The 23,282-nt window shown below is 47.8% G+C and overlaps 1 protein-coding gene across 2 annotated transcripts in view; it reads left to right on the forward strand.

The window, feature by feature from the left end:
• LOC120933623 (phospholipid scramblase 3-like) overlaps positions 1 to 23,282 on the forward strand; it is a 70,419-nt gene that overhangs the window by 20,562 nt on the left and 26,575 nt on the right. For both annotated transcript variants that reach the window (XM_040346929.1, XM_040346930.1), the window contains 3 exons: positions 9,032 to 9,059; positions 13,954 to 14,111; positions 23,002 to 23,160. In XM_040346929.1, coding sequence (XP_040202863.1) covers positions 9,032 to 9,059; positions 13,954 to 14,111; positions 23,002 to 23,160 — 345 coding nt within the window. The remainder of the gene's footprint in view (positions 1 to 9,031; positions 9,060 to 13,953; positions 14,112 to 23,001; positions 23,161 to 23,282) is intronic.

A 23,282-nucleotide genomic window follows, 5' to 3' on the forward strand; every position in this document is an offset into this window, starting at 1 on the left:
TATATCGACTTTGGCGATGTGATTGGCCGGAGCCGCGATGACGTCACTCCTGTGCATGCATGTGGGAGCCGCCGATAACAGCATACTCACTGAAGCAACCGCACATATGTGTCATTGCTTCAGTTTGCCCCAATGCGCATGTGCCAATGACATCGGCACATGCAGGGGACAGAGGATATCTCCTAAACCGTACAGGTTTAGGAGATATCCTAGGTAGCTACAGGTAAGTCTTATTATAGGCTTACCTGTAGCATAAAGTGGTTGTAAACCTTTACAGACCACTTTAAACAAAAAAAAAATAATAATACTAGGGGAGGCGCATTCTCAAGGCCACTGTTGACAGACGTGCTTTCAGTAAGCTCTGCTCCTTACAAGCATTGAACCAATCCTAAAAACAGGCCAGATAAAAGAATATTGTCTATTGGGCTCATTATCACTTGATGCTGCTATTTAGGACCCGAATAAGGTACCTCCCAGCAATGCTGTATCCTAGCCTAGGCCAACAAGGCCCAGGCCTAGGGCAGCACTTTGAAGGGGGGCAGCACGGAAGAAGTCTCCGCCGGCTTGTGCTACACTATTAGTGTAGCACCAGTCTTATGGGGAGGTCTGGGCTGAGAGGCAAATTAGTCTAGCGCCCCCATAAAGCAGCTGCACTGCTTCTGGTATGTGGGTGGCTGGCATTACGCAACTGTGGGGGGGGGGGGGCTCTGCTTTTCATCCTGGACCACAAACCTTCTTCACTGTGCTATATGTTTTCTGCTGCGCCATTGGCATGGTTATATTTTCTTAGTTCTCTCCATAAAATTATCAGAAATGTGTTATAGAGTACGGGAGGGTTGTAGCCCCTGTCAGTTTATTTTTTACCATCCCTGTCCCATTACAGAGATATCTCTTCACTTCCTGCCCCATAGCCAAACAGGAAGTGAGAAAAAATCTATGCAAATTAAGGGAATTCATTGCCCCCCTCCCAGGCCCTCAGAACTAGCGTCCCTGCTCGAAAAATTTCAGGACGGGTCTTAAACAGCAAGGGGCATGGCCTTGACAGAAATGGGTGGGTTATATTTAAATTAGGGGGTGCACAAGTTTAGTCAGGCCTAGGGGGTGCACAAGTTTAGTCAGGCCTAGGGCCTAGGGCAGCACAATACCTAAATACACTCCTGCCTCCCGGGCGTGAGAAGCAAGCTATGGAGCAGCTCTATCAAAAAGGCTCTGGTCCAAGCTGCAGCTAAGATGACGCCTGCTGAATTTGACCTCATTCATAGCTATCTGTATCTCTACTCCACAGAGAAGATGAAGAGGACAGACATGGAAGCTCTCCTTCACCTCAAATGGACATATCAGCCTACAAGGACCTGTTGTCTCAAGGAGATAAAATGGTGCATAAGGCTCTACAGACAATGTCTAAACAGATGAGGGTGCTTCTCAAAAGAGATCCACCAGCTCAGTCAAAGAACGTCTTACATGGAGACAAAAATTAACTACCCCTCAGTCATGGTAAACAACCATAACAAAGAATTAGAATTAGAAAATATTGCTGTCCAATACAAATTAGAGGACCTTGAAAATAGGTCACGCAGGTCTAACCTATGCTTTTGTGGCATGCCAGAGAACATCATGGATCTCCAGTCCACAGTTGCAGCACATATCGAGAAACTGCCTCCTACCATCCCTATTTAAAAACCGGAGTATTTGTCCAAAGTGCAAACATGATTCGAGTGATCTAATTCATATGTGCTGGCGCTGCCTGAAATGATTTTGCCATTGGAAATAAGTTACGGATACTATACCCACAGTATATGTCACTATACTGTCCTGGTAGATCCTGTAATCTGCTTTCTGAGTGCGATAGATGAGGACCCGTATCCTCCTCCGACTCAAATCGTATGACCAGACATGACCAGACAATTTCCTAGTTTCTGAATGTCTCCTCATATCCTCACCAAACAAATACGGCTAGAACAAGGAATTCAATATTAATAAGGGAGACGCTAACATATCAGCATAGGAATACCCTACAAAAATTTTACTCTACATGGCAACATTTTCTGGATACTCCAGGCCTGGTTGCCACCCAATTGATTCTCAATCAGCTCCTACAGTAGGGTGACCAGACATCCCTGGTTTCCGTGGACAGTCTCCAGATTAAGGACACTGTCCCTAGACCAAGTCTGTCCCCGGTTTTGTCTCGGGATTGGATTTGAACAGGGGGTGGGGCAATTTCAAAGACAGTCAGCGCAGAATAATAATATATATTTTTTTTAATTACACCCCCCCCCTCGCTCTGCCGCTCCTACTAGCTTAGGAGGGTCTATTTCTTTCCATTATCTGTGCCCCTTTCTGATGATCATGTGCTGGTCGGATGTTCTTTTGCCTTGGTTCAAGTCCCGGCCAGCCGCCTGCCTGCTTATCTCCTTGCCTTGCCTGGCAGAATGATCTTCCTCCGCTCCCCACTCAGTAGTAGCTGAGGCCCAGAGAGTGAGATCTGACAGGCTGTGAGGTGGGCGGCCGATTGCTGCTAGTAAAAAAAAAAACATGGCCCTGGATTTCATTTTAAAAATCTGGTCACCTTAACCTACAGTTACTGAGGATTTTAATGTTAATCTTATTCTTCAATTCTTATGCACTGTTTTCTCTGTGCTCTGAATCCTATATACCGTATATACTTGAGTATAATCCGACCCGAATATAAGCCCGAGGCACCTAATTTTACCACAAAAAACTGGGAAAACTTATTGACTCGAGTATAAGCCTAGGGTGTCCATCTGCATGCCTCATTGTGCCTCACTTTGCCTCACTGTGGACCATATTCTCATAGAAGTTACGATGGAGTATCTCAGGATACTCCATCGTAACTCCCTTTTTAGGCCAGTGTATCTATGCGACTGATTCTTAGAATCATTTTCGCATAGATACACTTAAGATCCGCCATCTGTAAGTCACTTACACTGGCGGATCTTAAATGTAATGACGCCGGCCGCCGCTAGATGGCATTTACGTGAAGGACTCATTTGCGTATGCAAATGATCCTTCTACGCCAATTCCCGAACGAGTTTGCGTCGCGTAACCGTCGCTAACGTCGTTTGCGTAAGCGGAAATTTAGTCCTGCTATATGAGGATTACATTTCCGCCAGTCCCACGTAGGCCATGTTACGGATGGCGTCGGGTCCGCGTCGTGTTTTTTCGTCGTGTTTTTTCGTTTGGAGCATGCGCACTGGGCTTTTTGAAGCCCGGCGCATGCGCAGTTCATTAGAATCGGGGGCGCGCTTAATTTGAATACAAGCCGCCCCCTTGGAGATCCGCCAGGCTACGCCGGGGCATTTACACTCCGCCATCCCAACTTACGGAGCAAGTGTTTGGGGAATACAACACTTGCTCCTGTAAGTTGGGACAGCGGAGTGTAAGTGCCTTAAGCGCAGCCCACGGATTTTTACAGAGAATATGGGCCTGTGTCCATATCCATGCCTCACTGTGCCCATGCCTCACTGTGCCCATGCCTCACTGTGTCCATGCCTCACTGTGTCCATGCCTCACTGTGCCCATGCCTCACTATGCCCATGAATCACTGTGTCCATGACTAGGCTGACGTTTAACATGGGAGTTTATGGAAGGGGTGCCCGGATTTGAAAAATCGGTACTCCCCAGCCATAGGTCCTTTAGACAACAAACCTTGCTCACTTGTAGAGGAGAAAATGGGCTACACGTGTGCCAAGTTCCGGGCCCAGGGAACCTACGACCGGCCAATACTTGGTCCCCAAAGTCACCGGAGAAATTACCATTTAACATGGGAGTCTATAGAAGAGGTGCCCGGCTTGGAAAAATCGGTGCTCCACGGCCATAGGTCCACCAAATAATTGTGTGCCAAGTTTGGGGTCCAGGGGACCTACGGCCGGCCGGTACCGTTTCCCCAAAATCCGGGAAATCAGGTGCAAAAGGGTGACTCGAGTATAAGCCGAGGGGGGCATTTTCAGCACAAAAACATGTGCTGAAAAACTCGGCTTATACTCAAGTAATACGGTATGTTTCCCTTTTCGCACTCCGGTACCCTCAATGGCCACAACATGTTAATCCTAAATGTCTAAGCTTCATGTAATCCTCGTCAAAGTTAGGGGTCTAAATTCTCCTAATAGTACTCCATATTCCATTCGCACACGTTCCTGGAAAAGCTCTCAAGGGTTTGGGTGCTGCAGCAACAACCAGCTGGGAACTGGTTCAGAAGTCACAAGGAAAATGTTTGCCAGCACACCATGGATCAACACGGAAGTGTCCAAGCTAATTGTTTAATGCATGATCACACCACAAGAGTAGTGCAAGGTTTTAGAGTCACGTAGGGCCCCCTCGGCATGTGTAATAGTCATTGCGCATGCGCCGTGTAGAGCTGACTCTGAGCTCTACATGTTTGGCTATTATCGGAGGCTCATTTGAGGTTCGTACTGCGCAGTACAGGGGGGGTCCTTATCTTATTCGGCAGAACACCGGCCGTGTGTATGCTCCATCTCAGTTTTTCCCATAGGAAAACTGCCAAAAACGACAGCGGCAAAAAAGAGAGCTGGTTCGGAAAAACTGCGATGAGAATAAACACGACCGGGATTTCCGGCCAAAAGCTCTTCTCGCAGTTTTCCCGTCGGAAACATTTCATTTTTGAAATGATAGAAAGATATACCGCAAGAAGCGGAAGTGGTTTCCCCGTGACCGGTGTTTCTCAACTCCAGCCCTCAATGTACCCCAACAGGTCATGTTTTCAGGCTTTCCATTATTTTGCACAGTTTCACTGCCTGAAGCCACGTACACACGGGCCAGAATCTCGTCAGGAAAAAAACATAGTTTTTCCTGACAAAATTCTTGGCAAGAATCTCTTGCCGCCTGAGCAGTGGCGGCCCGTCCATAGGGGGCGCCCGGGCGCCGCCCCCCCTCCCCCCAAGTCAGTAAAAAAAAAAAAAAAAAAAAATTATTTAAACATGTCCCTTTAAAAAAAAAAAAAAGCAAAAAAAGGTCCCTATGTGCACTGTGCCCGGGTGCTGGGCGCCGGGTGCAGTGCGGTACGAGTAGCGCCACGTCTGTGCAATCACAAGATTGCAGACGAGGCGCTACATTGGCAGGCAAAATATGCCTTTGTGGCTATGCCCATCGCGCCACTTGCTTCCGGCGCGATGGACTTGTGACCGGGCGGGTGCACGGCACCCAGTGTATACTGTGCATAGTGCCGACAACAGGAAGTGACGTCAGCACTATGCATCTCAGAGGGACGCATCAGAGTGAGCCTGCAGCCAGGTGAAGATGCCTGCTCCCGATCCCCCTCTCCCTTAGTAAACTTATGGAGGCAGGAATCATATAACTAATCCATCACTAATGGATGGGCACTGGAGCTGACCGTGCCGAACCTGAGCCTGAAGCTGAAGGTGAGTGTGGGGATCGGAGGTTCTCTCTCTCTCCAGCTGAGAGTTAATTTCTCCTCTCATGTGTCACTCTCTTGCAGCATGGCTCCGTTTGTGTTCACCCCTCTCCCCCCCCCCTCCAGATTGTTCTCCACTGGCTTTCCCTGTCATATCTCCCCTCTGTCTCTGTGAAGCTGCAGGATGTTTTTATCTTTTCAGTCACACTGAGCTAGTATTGCAGACCACTGAGCTAGGATTGCAGCCTTTTTCTCTTGTACTTTGCCTCTTATCAGACCAGTTATCTCCCTGCAATCCCAGCATTCCAACTGCTTAGCCTAGTAATATATACAGGCATACCCCGCTTTAAGTACACTCACTTTACATACACTCGCAAGTAAGGACATACCCGCAAGTGTATGTAAAGTGCCTTACAAGCACTGTACAGACATTTTGCAGCCGCAGTAGAAGGAGCTGAAGCTCCGAGAGCATAGCCCGCCCTGTTCCAGTGTGCCCCTGACACCCCCACCACAGCCCCTGAGACCTCAAATACAGCTTTTGACACCCCCACTACAGCCCCTGACCCCCCACTACACCCTAGACGTGAAAAAAATGTATTGTTTCACTTTAAGTACATTTTCGTTTTACATACATGCTCTGGTCCCATTGTGTACTTAAAAGTGGGGTATGCCTGTATATATTATCTGCTCTCCCCCCCATCACAGGCACAGCTGATCAGCTTAATTCCAATGGGATGTACAATTAACTCTACACTGTCCAGCAGCTGCCTTTTTACCTTGTGCCCTATATAATGTGCCCTGCACCCCTCCCCATGTAATGTGCCCTGCACCCCTCCCCATGTAATGTGCCCTGCACCCCTCCCCATGTAATGTGCCCTGCACCCCTATCCTACATGCACCACCATACACTCCTCACCCCTCTCCTACATGCACCGCCATACACTCCTCACGCCTCTCCTACATGTACCGCCATACACTCCGCACTCCTCTCCTACATGTACCGCCATACACTCCTCACGCCTCTCCTACATGCACTGCCATACACTCCTCACGCCTCTCCTACATGCACTGCCATACACTCCTCACCCCTCTCCTACATGTACCGCCATACACTCCTCACGCCTCTCCTACATGCACCACCATACACTCCTCACGCCTCTCCTACATGCACTGCCATACACTCCTCACGCCTCTCCTACATGCACTGCCATACACTCCTCACCCCTCTCCTACATGCACCGCCATACACTCCTCACGCCTCTCCTACATGCACCACCATACACTCCTCACGCCTCTCCTACATGCACTGCCATACACTCCTCACGCCTCTCCTACATGCACTGCCATACACTCCTCACCCCTCTCCTACATGTACCGCCATACACTCCGCACCCCTCTCCTACATGCACCGCCATACACTCCTCGCACCTATCCTACATGCACCGACATACACTCCTCACCCCTCTCCTACATGCACCGCCATACACTCCTCGCACCTATCCTACATGCACCGCCATACACTCCTCACCCCTCTCCTACATGTACCACCATACACTCCTCACCCCTCTCCTACATGTACCGTTATACACTCCTCACCCCTCTCCTACATGTACCGCCATACACTCCGCACCCCTCTCCTACATGTACCACCATACACTCCTCACCCCTCTCCTACATGTACCGTTATACACTCCTCACCCCTCTCCTACATGTACCGCCATACACTCCGCACCCCTCTCCTACATGTACCACCATACACTCCTCACCCCTCTCCTACATGTACCGCCATACACTCCGCACCCCTCTCCTACACATACCACCCACCACTATACACTCTGCAGTATTTGCAGTCTTTGATTCTGTCCCGTATGCTGTTAGATCATGGTATTGTAAAGCTGTTTAAAGCAATGTAGACATTTCTTAATTTTTCATTGCATTGATTTTTTTTTCTTGCTAAATACTCCTGACGCTAGTGGAATACAGGGGCGGAGTGGGTGGATTATATAAGGGGTGTGGCTTATGAAAAGAGGGAGTGGTCAACAAGGAGGGGCGGAGTCTGGCGCCCCCCCATTCTAAAAATTCACCAGCCGCCACTGCGCCTGAGTGTACAGACTCTCCTTTCAAAAGAACCGCGGTTCTCTTGAAAGGCAAGAATGTGGTGACGTCATCGTGTACGACGAGCATGCGCTCGTCACATTCAAAGCCATTGCCGCCATCTTGCTGCACCCTACCTATGCCTAGGAAGCTACCGCACATGCATCAAAGTCATTTCGAGCATGCACGGGTTTCCACGGCGACCAGGTTAGTATACACACTCTCGGGTTTCTTGGCAGGAAAACACTGCCGAGAATCACGACGAGAATGTGTTCTTTATTTTTCTCGTCGAGATTCTGGCCAGTTTTCTTGTCGAGAAACCTAAAAGCCTCGTACACACGCTCGGTTTACTCGGCAAGAAAGCTCTGCCAGCAGTTTTCTTGCTGGTTCTTGCCGAGAAAGTCGAGCGTGTGTACGAGGCTTTAGTAATTACCACAGCCGTTTCATCTGAGGGAAATCCTGAAAACATGACCTGTTGGGGCGCCTTGAGGACTGAAGTCGAGAATCACTGACTGAGACTACCAGAGTCTACCCATATAGCTAGATTCAGAGACAGTTACGCCGGCGTATCAGTAGAGACTCCGTCGTAACTCTGAATCTACGCCGTCGTAAATTTAAGCGTATTCTGGAAACCAGATACGCTTAAATTAGGCTAAGATACGAGCGGCGTAAGTCTACTACGCCGTCGTATCTTAGGGTGCATATTTACGCTGGCCGCTAGGTGGCGCTTCCGTTGAGTTTGGCGTAGAATATGCAAATGACTAGATACGCCGATTCAGAAACGTACGTGCGCCCGGCGCATTTTTTTACGTCGTTTACGTAAGGCTTTTTCCGGCGTAAAGTTAGTCGAACAAATAGCTGGCCTAGCCAATGTTAAGTATGGCCTTCGTTCCCGCGTCGAAATTAGAAAATTTTACGGCGTTTGCGTAAGTCGTCCGTGAATGGGGCTGGACGTAATTTACGTTCACGTCAAAACCAATACGTCCTTGCGGCGTACTTTGGAGCAATGCACACTGGGATATGTCCACGGACGGCGCATGCTCCGTTCGTTAAAAACGTCAATCACGTCGGGTCACCAATCATTAACATAAAACACGCCCCCCTGTTCCACATTTGAATTAGGCGCGCTTAGGCCGGCCCATTTACGCTACGCCGCCGTAACTTAGGAGGCAAGTGCTTTGTGAATACACCACTTGCCTCTCTGACTTACGGCGGCGTATTAGTGAGTCGGCGTATCGTATTGTATTTACGCTACGCCGCCGTAAGTCAGAGAGGCAAGTGGTGTATTCACAAAGCACTTGCCTCCTAAGTTACGGCGGCGTAGCGTAAATGGGCCGGCCTAAGCGCGCCTAATTCAAATGTGGAACAGGGGGGCCTGAATCTAGCCCTTAGATGGGTCCTCAGCTTCGGTTAGATAACACAAGAGAGACTTCCAAGAAATAACAGTACAGCACATAAAAGCACAAAACAGAAACATGGAAAAAATAAATAAAAAGAAAACAATATCAAAATTACTTTTTTTTAAAACATTTGTTTATTTACTTTCAGGTGGAAGAAGTGATATTAAAGGATAAAGGTAAGAGAAGGGAATGATTAGAGATTATTATAGAGTTTCCTGTCCCTGATGCCGGTCACTTTTTCTGGAGTAACAAGGATCTCCGTACTTTCTAATGAGAAATGTGACTGTCAGGGAAGGGGTTAACCACTAGGGGGCTAGGAAGGGGTTAAGTGTGTCCTAGGGAGCGATTCTAACTGTGTGGGGGCGGGGCTTACTGTGACACGACACTGATCGCTGCTCCCGATGATCATCTTTTTTTTACAGGTTTTTAACCACTTGCCGACCGCTGGCCGTCATATGACGTCCTCCACTTTGTGGTGGGATATCTGAATGATGGCATCCTTCAGATATCGGCGATTTCCTGCACCATAAGAACGATCATAGCGGCTGTTCCGCCGCTTGATCGTTCTTACGGGCAGCGAAAGGGGACGCCCCCCTACCGCTGCCCTCCGGTGCTTCTACCGACTCACCTGTGCGATCGGTAAGTCTGTGACAGGCTCCGCCGGCCCTGGATGTTGATCATAGAGATTTCTGGTGGACCAGATGGTCGTTGAAGTCTCTATGATCGTCGGAGGCCGGGCGCAATGTCATGACGTCACGCCCGGCCTCTGCATTCGAAAAAAAGGCGCCGCTTCAGTTGTGAAGCGGTGATCTTCTTTTTTTTTTATTATTTTAGGCTTCACAGCCTAGAGGTGAGATGTGGGGTCTTATTGACCCCCATATATCACTGTAAAGAGGACCTGTCATGTCATATTCCTATTACAAGGGATGTTTACATTCCTTATAATAGGAATAAAAGTGAGCACATTTTTTTATTTTTTTTAAAGTCTCCAAATATTTTTTTTAAAATAAACTTAACAATATTTTTTTTTTAAAGTGCCTCTGTCCCCGTGTGCTTGCACGCAGAAGCGAACGCATACGTAAGTCCCGCCCACATATGAAAACGGTGTTCAAACCACACATATGCGGTGTCGCCGCGAACGTTAGAGCGAGAGCAATAATTCCAGGCCTAGACCTCCTCTGTAACTCAAAACATGTAACCAGTCGCCTATGGGGATTTTTAAGTACCGAAGTTTGGTGGCCCTCTCGCGAGTCCTGTCCTCCGTGACCACGCCCGTGGGACCCAATTGCTGCCGGTGTCCCGCGATCGGGTCACAGAGCTGAAGAACGGGGAGAGGTAAGTGTAAACAAACCTTCCCCGTTCTTCCTAGTGAGCTTGTCACTGATCGTCTGTTCCCTGTCATAGGGAACGACGATCAGTGACATCACACACCCAGCCACGTTCCCCCCTACAGTAAGAATCACACATTAGGGAACACTTAACCCCTTTAGCGCCCCCTACAGGTTAACCCCTTCACTGCCAGTGTCACATTCACCGTAATCAGTGCATTTTTATAACACTGTTTGCTGTAAAAATGACAATGGTCCCAAAATAGTGTCAAAAGTGTCCGATGTGTCCGCTATAATGTCGCAGTCACGATAAAAATCGCTGATCACCGCCATTACTAGTAAACTAGTACTAGTAAAAACACTAACGGCTCTATACGGCGCCTGTGCACCGGCGTTCGGCTACTTTCGGAAAATCGTTACGCGATGTATGCGACCGCCGGAAGCCTGTCAATCAAGTAGGAACGCCCAGTCCCGCAGCCCATACCCAGAAGCGGCGGAGAAGATCTATCTCTAAAACGGTAAGTACTGCTTCGATTAAAAAAAAAACAGTCTGTGACGGTATTGGTATGATATCCCCGTCAAAGTCTTCCCTTCTTCCCATAAAGATAATCACCCCAATATTCCACGAGGAGGGATATTCCTGGGATCACCCAATAAGCCACACATGCCAAGCTTACTGCTGGAACAACACACTTTAATGCCAGCATTCAGCTGGTTATATGCAGGTTACAAGCTGTTAATGACAATCTCCGCCCCCCCTCACACAGTGGGGGTCTTCAATACAGATCCTTGGAAACAATGATCTCTCCTTGAACTAATCAGTCTCTAGACCCTCTGGCACCGAACCTGCCAGACACATTTCTTTAGATACTGACATCAGTGGGGGGTAATTATTACAATGAAGCAATCAGAATAATTAACATGCCACTTATCTAATCATTTAGCTTGATGATACAATACACATCTTTTAAGGGTAAACACAGATCTCCTTCACACAACACAATAGACCAATTAACCTTTAGAATAGTGAGGGGACATTAGCACTTCAACAGGCTGTTTAGCAGAGGACTGAATCACACATTAAATGACTTTCTACCTCTAACACAGCATCAAACAAGCAGGGAGAATTACAATGAGACATATAGGCAAATGCATCACACAGTCGATTCCCCTAGACAAAATGAGCGTCAATCTAATCTTAAAAATTAACATTTCCACTTTAAATTGTCGCTCGTTTCGATTTTTTTTGTTTATAGCGCAAAATAAAGGTGATCAAATACCACCGAAAGAAAGCTCAATTTGTGGGGGGAAAAAAGGATGTAAAATGTATTTGGGTACAGCGTCGCATGACCGTGCAATTGTCAGTTAAAATAACGCAGTGCCGTAGTGCAAAAAAAGGCCTGGTCATTAACCACTTCAGCCCCAGACCATTTTGCTGATCAATGACCGGGCCACTTTTTGCGATTCGGCACTGTGTCGCTTTAACTGACAATTGCGCGGTCGTGCGATGTGGCTCCCAAACAAAATTGGCGTCCTTTTTTTCCCCACAAATAGAGCTTTCTTTTGGTGGTATTTGATTACCTCTGCGGTTTTTATTTTTTGCGCTATAAACAAAAATAGAGCGACAATTTTGAAAAAAATTCAATATTTTTTACTTTTTGCTATAATAAATATCCCCCAAAAACATATATGAAAAAAATGTTTTCCCTCAGTTTAGGCCGATACGTATTCTTCTACCTATTTTCCGTAAAAAAAATCGCAATAAGCGTTTATTGATTGGTTTGTGCAAAAATTATAGCGTCTACAAAATAGGAGGTAGTTTTATGGCATTTTTATTAATATTTTTTTTTTATAGTAATGGCGGCGATCAGCGATTTTTATCGGTACTGCGACATTATGGCGGACACTTCGGACAATTTTGACACATTTTTGGGACCATTGTCATTTTTATAGCGATCAGTGCTATAAGAATGCATTGATTACTGTAAAAATGCCACTGGCAGGGAAGGGGTTAACACTAGGGGGCGAGGAAGGGGTTAAGTATGTCCCTGGGTGTGTTCTAACTGTAGGGGGGTGGACTGACTAGGGGAAATGACAGATCGCTGTTCATACATTGTATGAACAGACAACCAGTAATTTCTTCCCCTGACAGGACCGGGAGCTGTGCGTTTACACACACAGCTCCCGGTCCTCGCTCTGTAACGAGCGATCGCGGGTGCCAGGCGGTGATCACGCCCGACGCGCATTGACACCAGGGGCAAGCAGGGGGCGCGCGTGCCTCCGTCGGCGCGCACGCACCCCTAATCACTGGAATGCGAAATGACGTATAACTACGTGATTTCGTGCAGCCGAGCCGACTTGCCACCGTATAACGGCGGCGGCTGGTCGGCTAGTGATTAAGGGGCATAAATGTTCCGGAGAGCAAGTGGTTAAAGGGGTTGTAAAGGTACAATTTTTTTCCCTAAATATCTTCCTTTCCCTCAGTGCCATCCTCCTTCACTTACCTCATCCTTCCATTTTGCTTTTAAATGTCCTTATTTCTTCTGAGAAATCCTCACTTCCTGTTCTTCTGTCTGTAACTCCACACAGTAATCAGAGGCTTTCTTCCTGGTGTGGAGTGTCGTGCTCGCCCCTCCCTTGGACTACAGGAGAGTCAGGACGCCCTCTACATTGCAGATAGAGAAAGGAGCTGTGTGTTAGTGGGCGTCCTGATCGTATTTTCGCGCCTGATTCATAGATTCAGATACGCCTCACGGTTGCCAAGATACGAGCGGCGTGAGTCTCCTACGCCGTCGTATCTTGGGGTGCATATTTCCACTGGCCGCTAGGGGCGCTTCCGTATATTTCCGCGTCAAATATGCAAATGAGCTAGATACACCGATTCGCAAACGTACGTACAGCCGGCATATTAAAATACGCTGTTTACGTAAGGCGTAAAACTGCGTAACTTTACCCCTCATAAAGCAGTGGTAAGTCATGTTAGGTATGGACGTCGGAAACGTCGGAACAGCGTCGTATTTTACGTTGTTTGCGTAAGTCGTCCGTGAATGGGGATGGGCGTAGGTTACGTTCACGTTGACTAAACATTGAGCCGGCGTAACTTAGGGAGAAAATTTGACGTGATACTGAGCATGCGCACGCGTACGCCGTTCGTTAGGTGCGTCATTTACGTGGGGTCACGATTCATTACCATACAACACGCCCCCTACCAGCCTAGTTTGAATTTGGCGGGCTTACGCCGGCCCATATACGCTACGCCGCCGTAACTTAGGGCGCAAGTTCCTTGTGAATACGGTACTCGCCCCTCTAAGTTACGGTGGCGTAGCGTATCTAGGATACGCTACGCCTGCACAAAGATACGCCCTCCTACGTGAATCTGGCCCTAAACCTTTTTCACAAACCAATCAATAAACGCTGATTGCGATTTTTTTTTTTTTTTACCAAAAATAGGTAGAAGAAAACGTATCGGCCTAAACTGAGGAAAAAAAATATTTTTTTTATATTTTTCGGGATATTTATTATAGCAAAATTAAAAAAATATAGCTTTTTTTTCAAATTTTTCGCTCTTTTTTTTTTGTTTATAGCGCAAAAAATAAAAACCGCAAAGGTGATCAAATAGTTGTCAGAGTCAGGTGAACGCCGCTCATCCTTGCCGGCGGCTGGAGCTCATCTTTAGTACATAGGGCCCCCAGCATAGTGTCTGTCTTTTTAGAGGAGCTCTTTGACCTGATCCATGATTCAGTTTTTCAGACCAAGAACGGGCAGGATCTGTTCACTGTACGGCGGGAGTCGGAGTGCTGTGGACCTTCACTGAACCTGCGACTTCGTAATCCATACAAGAGGGACGTGGTTTCCCTGTACCTGATCTCCGATGGAGGCTGCTGCGGAGGGCAAACCTATGTAAGTATTCTGTAAAAAGTGTTCCTGTAAAAATCTGCTGAATTCATTTGTTAGGCCATGCTGCAGGAGATGATCAGAGACTGGGGACTTGCTTTAGGGGATGATAAGAGACTGGGGACATGCTGCAGGAGACAATCAGAGACTGGGACATGCTGCAGGAGATGATCAGAGACCGAGGACTTGCTTTAGGAGATGATAAGAGACTGGGGACATGCAGCAGGAGATGATTAGAGACTGGGGATATGCAGCAGGAGATGATTAGAGACTGGGGATATGCAGCAGGAGATGATTAGAGACTGGGGATATGCAGCAGGAGATGATCAAAGACTGGGGACTTGCTTTAGGAGATGATCAGAGACTGGGGACATGCTGCAGGAGATGATCAGAGACTGGGGACATGCTACAGGAGACAATCAGAGACTGGGGACATGCTGCAGGAGATGATCAGAGACCGAGGACTTGCTTTAGGAGGTGATAAGAGACTGGGGACATGCAGCAGGAGATGATTAGAGACTGGGGATATGCAGCAGGAGATGATTAGAGACTGGGGATATGCAGCAGGAGATGATTAGAGACTGGGGATATGCAGCAGGAGATGATTAGAGACTGGGGATATGCAGCAGGAGATGATCAAAGACTGGGGACTTGCTTTAGGAGATGATCAGAGACTGGGGACATGCTGCAGGAGATGATCAGAGACTGGGGACATGCTACAGGAGACAATCAGAGACTGGGGACATGCTGCAGGAGAAGATCAGAGACCGAGGACTTGCTTTAGGAGATGATAAGAGACTGGGGACATGCTGCAGGAGATGATCAGAAACAGAGGACATGCTACAGGAGACAATCAGAGACTGGGGACATGCTTTAGGAGAAGATAAGAGACTGGGGATATGCAGCAGGAGATGATTAGAGACTGAGGAGACACTGCGGGAGATGATCAGAGACTGGGGAAATGCATCAGCAGATGATCAGAGACTGGGGACATGCTGCAGGAGAAGATCAGAGCCTAAGACCTTTTTAGCAGGAGATGATCAGAGACTGGGGACTTGCTTTAGGGGATGATAAGAGACTGGGGACATGCTGCAGGAGACAATCAGAGACTGGGACATGCTGCAGGAGATGATCAGAGACCGAGGACTTGCTTTAGGAGGTGATAAGAGACTGGGGACATGCAGCAGGAGATGATTAGAGACTGGGGATATGCAGCAGGAGATGATTAGAGACTGGGGATATGCAGCAGGAGATGATTAGAGACTGGGGATATGCAGCAGGAGATGATCAAAGACTGGGGACTTGCTTTAGGAGATGATCAGAGACTGGGGACATGCTGCAGGAGATGATCAGAGACTGGGGACATGCTACAGGAGACAATCAGAGACTGGGGACATGCTGCAGGAGATGATCAGAAACAGAGGACATGCTACAGGAGACAATCAGAGACTGGGGACATGCTGCAGGAGAAGATCAGAGACCGAGGACTTGCTTTAGGAGATGATAAGAGACTGGGGACATGCTGCAGGAGATGATCAGAAACAGAGGACATGCTACAGGAGACAATCAGAGACTGGGGACATGCTTTAGGAGAAGATAAGAGACTGGGGATATGCAGCAGGAGATAAGAGACTGGGGATATGCAGCAGGAGATGATTAGAGACTGAGGAGACACTGCGGGAGATGATCAGAGACTGGGGAAATGCATCAGCAGATGATCAGAGACTGGGGACATGCTGCAGGAGAAGATCAGAGCCTAAGACCTTTTTAGCAGGAGATGATCAGACCGGAGACTTGCTGTAGGAGATGATCAAGAATGGGGGACTTGTTTTAGGAGATGATCAAAGATTGGGGACATGCTGCAGGAGATGATGAAAGACTGGGGACATGCTGCAGGGGATGATCAGAGACTGGGGACATGCTGCAGGAGATGATCAGAGACTGGGGACATGCTGCAGGAGATGATCAGAGACTGGGGACTTGCTGCAGGAAATGATCAGAGACAGGAGATTTGCTGCAGGAGATGATCAGAGACTGGGGACTTGTTGCAGGAGATGATCAGAGACGGGGGACTTGCTGCAGGAGATGATCAGAGACTGGGGACTTGCTGCAGGAGATGATCAGAGACAGGGGACTTGCTGCAGGAGATGATCAGAGACTGGGGACTTGCTGCACTAGATGATCAGAGATGGGGGACTTGCTGCAGGGAATGATCAGAGACTGGGGACTTGCTGCAGGAGATGATCAGAGACGGGGGACTTGCTGCAGGAGATGATCAGAGATGGGGGACTTGCTGCAGGGAATGATCAGAGACTGGGGACTTGCTGCACTAGATGATCAGAGATGGGGGACTTGCTGCAGGGAATGATCAGATACTGGGGACTTGCTGCAGAAAATGATCAGAGACGGGGTACTTGCTGAAGGAGATGATCAGAGACCGAGGACTTGCTGCAGGAGATGATCAGAGACGGGGACTTGCTGAAGGAGATGATCAGAGATGGGGAAATGCTGCAGGAGATGATCAGAGACTGGGGACTTGCTGAAGGAGATGATCAGAGACTGGGGACTTGCTGAAGGAGATGATCAGAGACTGGGGACATGCTGCAGGAGATGATCAGAGACTGGGGACTTGCTGCAGGAGATGATCAGAGACTGGAGCCATGCTGCAGGAGATGATCAGAGACTGGGGACTTGCTGCAGGAAATGATCAGAGACTGGGGACTTGCTGCAGGAGATGACCAGAGACGGGGGACTTGCTGCAGGAGATGACCAGAGATGGGGGACTTGCTGCAGGGAATGATCAGAGACTGGGGACTTGCTGCACTAGATGATCAGAGATGGGGGACTTGCTGCAGGGAATGATCAGAGACTGGGGACTTGCTGCAGAAAATGATCAGAGACGGGGTACTTGCTGAAGGAGATGATCAGAGACTGGGGAAATGCTGCAGGAGATGATCAGAGACTGGGGAAATGCTGCAGGAGATGATCAGAGACTGGGGAAATGCTACAGGAGATGATCAAGGACTAGGGACATGCTGCAGGAGATGATCAGAGATCAGGAAAATGCTGCAGGAGATGATCAGAGACTGGTTCAGGTTCCCTTTAGTATGAAGGTTATCATCCTGTATTGTTATATTGTTATGTTATGTATATAATCAGTGGCGGCTGGTGACGTTTTAGGATGGGGGGGCGCAATACCCTGCCCTTCCACATTTGGTCCCTCCCACTTATCATAAGCCACACCCCTTATAGAATCCACCACTCCGTCCCCTGTATTCCACTTGCTTCCACTCAATGTCAGGAGTATACAGCTCAGCGTCACAGCACAGAGTATATAGCCCCAGCATCACAAATCATGGTATATAGCGCAGCCTTACAGATCGGTGCAAACAAACTAAAATATGACACTGTTAGTAATGAAGGACTCGAAATGGGCAGGAGATTACCAGAGACTGCGGACATACTGCACAAGATTACCAGAGACTGCAGACATACTGCAAAAGATTACCAGAGACTGCGGACATACTGCAAAAGATTACCAGAGACTGCGGACATACTGCACAAGATTGCCAGAGACTGCGGACATACTACACAAGATTACCAGAGACTGCGGACATACTGCAAAAGATTACCAGAGACTGCGGACATACTGCACAAGATTGCCAGAGACTGCGGACATACTGCACAAGATTACCAGAGACTGCGGACATACTACACAAGATTACCAGAGACTGCGGACATACTGCACAAGATTACCAGAGACTGCAGGAATTACTTGTCCTGCGACTTGGGACTTAAATGTTGCATGACAAGTCGTACCCCATGATTTCCAATGAGAACCGTTCATATCTGTGCGACTTCAAAGTAGTCCCTGCATTACTTTGGTCCCACTTTGATGCAACTTGAGGTCCATAGACCTCCAGAATACACAGGCATTGCTTTAAGTCACATCAAAATTGCAGTAGAATTGTGCAACTTGACTGCATTAGCCTGAAAGTTGCAAGATTCTGCCACAATTTTTTGGTGCGATTTTGCAGCGACTTGAAGCTATGCCTATGTATTCTGGAGGTCTATGGACCTCAAGTCACATCAAGGTGGGACAAAAGTAATGCAGGGACTACTTCAAAGTTGCACAGATATGAACAGTTCTCATTGGAAATCATCGGGTCCAACTCATCCTGCAACTTTCCAGTCCCAAGTCGCAGGACAATTTGCAAGCGGGGGGTGGTGTGGTGTTGACGGCCGATATTTTCCCTGCACATTAAGTATAAAAAAAGTTTTTTTTTTCAATAACTGGGGGGGTGGTCGGTCTGGTGGGGTAGTGTTACCGACCGCTATTTGTGCTGTAATGAATTTTTACATAGAAAAGAAATGTTGTTAATAAGTGGGTAAATGAATTATAAAAAACGTTTTTTAAATAACCGGGGAAGGGGGGGGGGGGGGGTTGGTGGGTTTCCGGTTATTGAAAAAAACTTTTTTTATAATTCATTTACACACTTATTAACAACATTTATTTTCTATGTAAAAATTCATTACAGCAAAAATAGTGGCCGGTAACACTACCCCACCAGACCACCCCCCCAGTTATTAAAAAAAAAAAAACTTTTTTTATACTTATTGCTAAATTGAATCAAATATAAAAAATAAACTGTTAATAAGCTTAATATATTTAACTAATATTAAATAAAAAAAAAAACATTGATTGGGGGGGGGTTGTTGCCTGGCATTATTTTCGCTGAATATTAAATATTAAAAAATATTAAAAAAAAATATGAAAAAAAAATTGGATTAAGCAGGGGGGGGGGGGATAATTTTTATAAGCGGGGGGGGGGGGGCCGCCGAATAAGAAAAAAACTTTGTGGAAATCTCGGGGGGGGTTGAATGCAGCTGTATAAGCGGGTGGGGTGTTGTGTAGCGGCCGCCGATGATTTGTATTACATAAGGGGAGAGGTGAAGACATGTCAGGCAGGCAGGCAGGCATAGCTCAGCTTACCTGTTCCTCGGTCGGGCGCACTGAGCTCGAGCAGTCCCGACGTCACTTCCTGTTTTTCCAGTGACGTCGGAACGAGCACAGAGACGGGCGGGTGCACACAGAAAGTGTATGCACCCGCCCGGCCATAACAATACACTCCATCGCGCCGGAAGCAAGTGGCGCGATGGAGAACGCCACAAAGGCATATTTTTTATGCCAATGTAGCGCCGCGTCTGCAATCCCGTGATTGCACAGACGTGGCGCAACTCCTACAGCACTGTGCCCGGCGTCCGGCGCGCGGACACAGTGCACATAAGGCCCTTTTTTGGCATTTTTTTTCTTAAAGGGACAGATTTAAAAAAAAAAATTTTTTTTTTTTTTTTTTTTTTTTTTTACTGACTTGGGGATGGGGGGCGGCGCCCGGGCGCCCCTATGGACGGGCCGCCACTGTATATAATATGTTTGTGATGCAATTGCCTATATATGCTTCAGTCTAATTCTCTCCCTGCTAACTTAATGCTGTGGGTTAGAGGTAACAGGTGTTTCATGTGTGATTCATCTCTCTCTGTAAAGACTGTTCATATGTTAAATAAGGCTAGCTTTTGAAAGGCCTTTAATTGTGTGACAACGCTGTCTACAACCTAGTGATACTCAGAGGTGTTACTAGGTGTCAAACTGGATGCAGACAAAACGTCTGCCTAAGAAACTCAAGGGTGTGAAGGTGGTTTGTTGTTATGCTGTTTAAGGAATGTGCAGTGATTAGACATGATGATTATCAGTCGGTGCCGACCTGTCTAGAATGTTTTAGTAATTAGCCTTAGTGTGTGATTAGGGGGGGTGGAGATTTCATTGTTGCTTCAATGTCTTGGACTGTATAAAAAGCTGAGAAGAAAACCATTAAAGTCTGTGTTGTTCCAGCAGTAAGCTTGTCTCATGTGTGGCTTTCTGGGCGACTCCAGGAATATCCCTCCTCGTGGAATATTGGGGTGATTTTCGTTATGGGAAGAAGGGAACGTTGACGGGGATATCATTGTAATACCGTCACAACTGGTTGGCAGCAGCGGGATTTTCCCTTCTACTCTCCTTTACACCCGGATTCCAAGCAGACACTGGAAGAACTACTGGAAGTTCGTGGAAGGATTGCTAGCAACAAAACCAAGCGGGTCATCATAGCAGAATTAATGGAGATAGACCAGGAGGACGGGATTGCAGCAACGCCAGCAGTACAAGAGATGGAGACACCAGTGATTCAGGAAGAGGAATCGCCAGCCAACAAGCTAATGAGAGAGAAGCTAGCATGGTTCGGTCCGAACCCAACGGCGGATGTGGTGCTGAGAGTGATGGAGCTACAGGAGGCTAAAGAAATAAGAGACGCAGAACTACAGTTAAAACTGGCAGCAGTCCAACAAGCAGCCGCACATTCTCCAAACAGTGAGTACAGCACAGCAGACACAAGGAAGATTCCGTTTAGCGCTTTTAAAGCTTTTGATGAAAAGGACTGTGAAATTGATAACTACCTGGCAGATTTTGAGAGACAATGTAACCTGCACCGAATAGCTAGAAGAGAGTGGGTCGCAATATTGTCAGACAAACTGTCAGGCAAAGCTTCTGATGCTTTCCGGACCGTGCCAGATCAGGATATCCATAGCTACGCCAGGGTTAAAGAAGTGCTCCTGGCTCGTTATGCAGTAACCCCAGAGTCCCACCGACAGAAGTTCAGGGACTCACGCAAAACCACGGAAGACTCTTACGCGGAATGGGCATGCCAGTTATCCCTGTCGGCCTCTAACTGGGTTAACAGCAGCCAGGCCACCACCGCAGAGGACATTTTGCAACTAATGCTCCTGGAGCAATTTTACAATCACATCCAGACGGATGTCAAAGATTGGGTGAGAGATCGCAGGCCCATGACTCTACCAGAGGCCGCGAAGTTGGCGGATGAATATGCGGATACTCAAAAGACAAACTAGGTCACACCACGGGTACAACCTCCACGACCAACGGCGCCCTCACACCCACCAGCCGCTAGATACCAACCTCCTAACAGACCGGTGACATCTAGCCCTCGCTATCCAAGCCAGGAGGACAACGAACAACGCTGCTTCCGGTGCAAACAGCTGGGTCACTTCAAGCAGAATTGCCCCATGAATGACAACACCAGGTCAAATTGGTCTCAACCTGGATACCGCCCACCAGCAGCAGCCCATTGTGTAGACTGGGCGTGGGATCCCCAGGAGCTGGGTCCGGAAGAACCATTGGGCACCCTTTACGAAGTCCTCACGGTACAATCTTTTATTACGGACAACAGGGAACACCATTGTCAGCTGGTCATGGGCGATAGCCATGAGCCGGAGGGGCCCTGGAGGGAGCTGGGCAGAAAGAGGCACCGCCGGTCACCCTCCAAGAAGAAGAGGTCCTGGAAGCCGTATAACAAGCTGACCTGGGAGGAGAAGAAGCGACTGGAGGAGAGGGAGTCGCAGCGGGCATCCCAGAGGCGGGCCGAGATGTTCGCCAAGGGCCCACCGGTGGCCCCTTACACCACCACCCAGTTCCTGATGATGAAGGACCACGTGGAGAGCCTGCAGGACATGAGCAAGCAGGAGCTGATCCGTGAGTACATAGAGCTGGAGGAGTGCATAAGCCGCATGGAGGAGGAGAACAACCACCTGAGGTCACAGCAGGCTGACCCCCCCCAGGCTCCATGAACTGGAGATGGAGCTGGAGAAGCTCAAAGAGGAGAACCGGCGGCTGCGGAGGGAGCAGGGGGTGGCTGACCCTATGGGGCACTGATCCCCCCCCCCCCGGACTCCGAGCACCAGTGCTACAGCCTTTCAACAAATATAACTTTTTCTTTATGAATCTCCTGTGATTGTCACTTCAGAGCCATAACCTGCCCCTCCCATAGCGGGACACCTAGACGGCGGCGCACAGACCCATTCGCCGTCTTCACACTGACTTCTGGTGACTCTGCAGATCGCACAAAGACTTGGGGGACTGACCGGCGTGTGATCTGACGACCCGGTGACATACCTAAGTCGGAAGCAGTTGCCAAGGGAGGTCAGTCACGCCAAACGGAGTTAACCTCGGACTGAAAGCTCTGAACCCGTCAACCCTACTGGACCAGGATGCAATTGCCTATATATGCCTATATATGCTTCAGTCTAATTCTCTCCCTGCTAACTTAATGCTGTGGGTTACAGGTAACAGGTGTTTTCATGTGTGACATCTATCTCTGTAAAGACTGTTCATATGTTAAATAAGGCTAGCTTTTGAAAGGCCTTTAATTGTGTGACAACGCTGTCTACAACCTAGTGATGCTCAGAGGTGTTACTAGGTGTCAAACTGGATGCAGACGAAACGTCTGCCTAAGAAACTCAAGGGTGTGAAGGGGGTTTGTTGTTATGCTGTTTAAGGAATGTGCAGTGATTAGACATGATGATTATCAGTCGGTGCCGACCTGTCTAGAATGTTTTAGTAATTAGCCTTAGTGTGTGATTAGGGGGGGTGGAGATTTCATTGTTGCTTCAATGTCTTGGACTGTATAAAAAGCTGAGAAGAAAACCATTAAAGTCTGTGTTGTTCCAGCAGTAAGCTTGTCTCATGTGTGGCTTTCTGGGCGACTCCAGGAATATTCCTCCTCGTGGAATATTGGGGTGATTTTCGTTATGGGAAGAAGGGAACGTTGACGGGGATATCATTGTAATACCGTCACAATGTTATATAAGTTATTTTATTGGTGTATTGTTATATTTTATTTATTGTTATGTTATTATGTATATAGTATGTTATATTATCATGTTTTGGCTATATTGTTGTATGTAATTGTTGTGTTTTATTATTTATCAAAATATTATGTTATATTGTTATGTTATATTATATTCTTATGTTATGTATTCTTATGTTATGTTATATTGCCTCCCCCAGCTGAAAGTCAGTGTTCAGTCTGCTCACCACATCGGGATTGTCAGGATCATCAGCTCCTCCAGCAATATGAATGTTTCCATTGAGAGGGGGAATGGAGAGCCGGTGTTCAGCGCCAAGCTGCCCGTATCTGTGGGCTCCAACAAAGACAGTACTATTGAGGTGAGGCTACTACTGGGTTGGGCAGCAGAAGGGAAATAAAAGTTCAAGCTAAAATTATACACAAGCCAACGAGTCAGAGCACTGTCTCCTCCCCAACCTCATGGACAGATTTTTTCTTACAG

This window comes from Rana temporaria, chromosome 3 (assembly GCF_905171775.1).
Source record: "Rana temporaria chromosome 3, aRanTem1.1, whole genome shotgun sequence".
In the NCBI taxonomy this organism is placed as follows: Eukaryota; Metazoa; Chordata; class Amphibia; order Anura; family Ranidae; genus Rana; species Rana temporaria.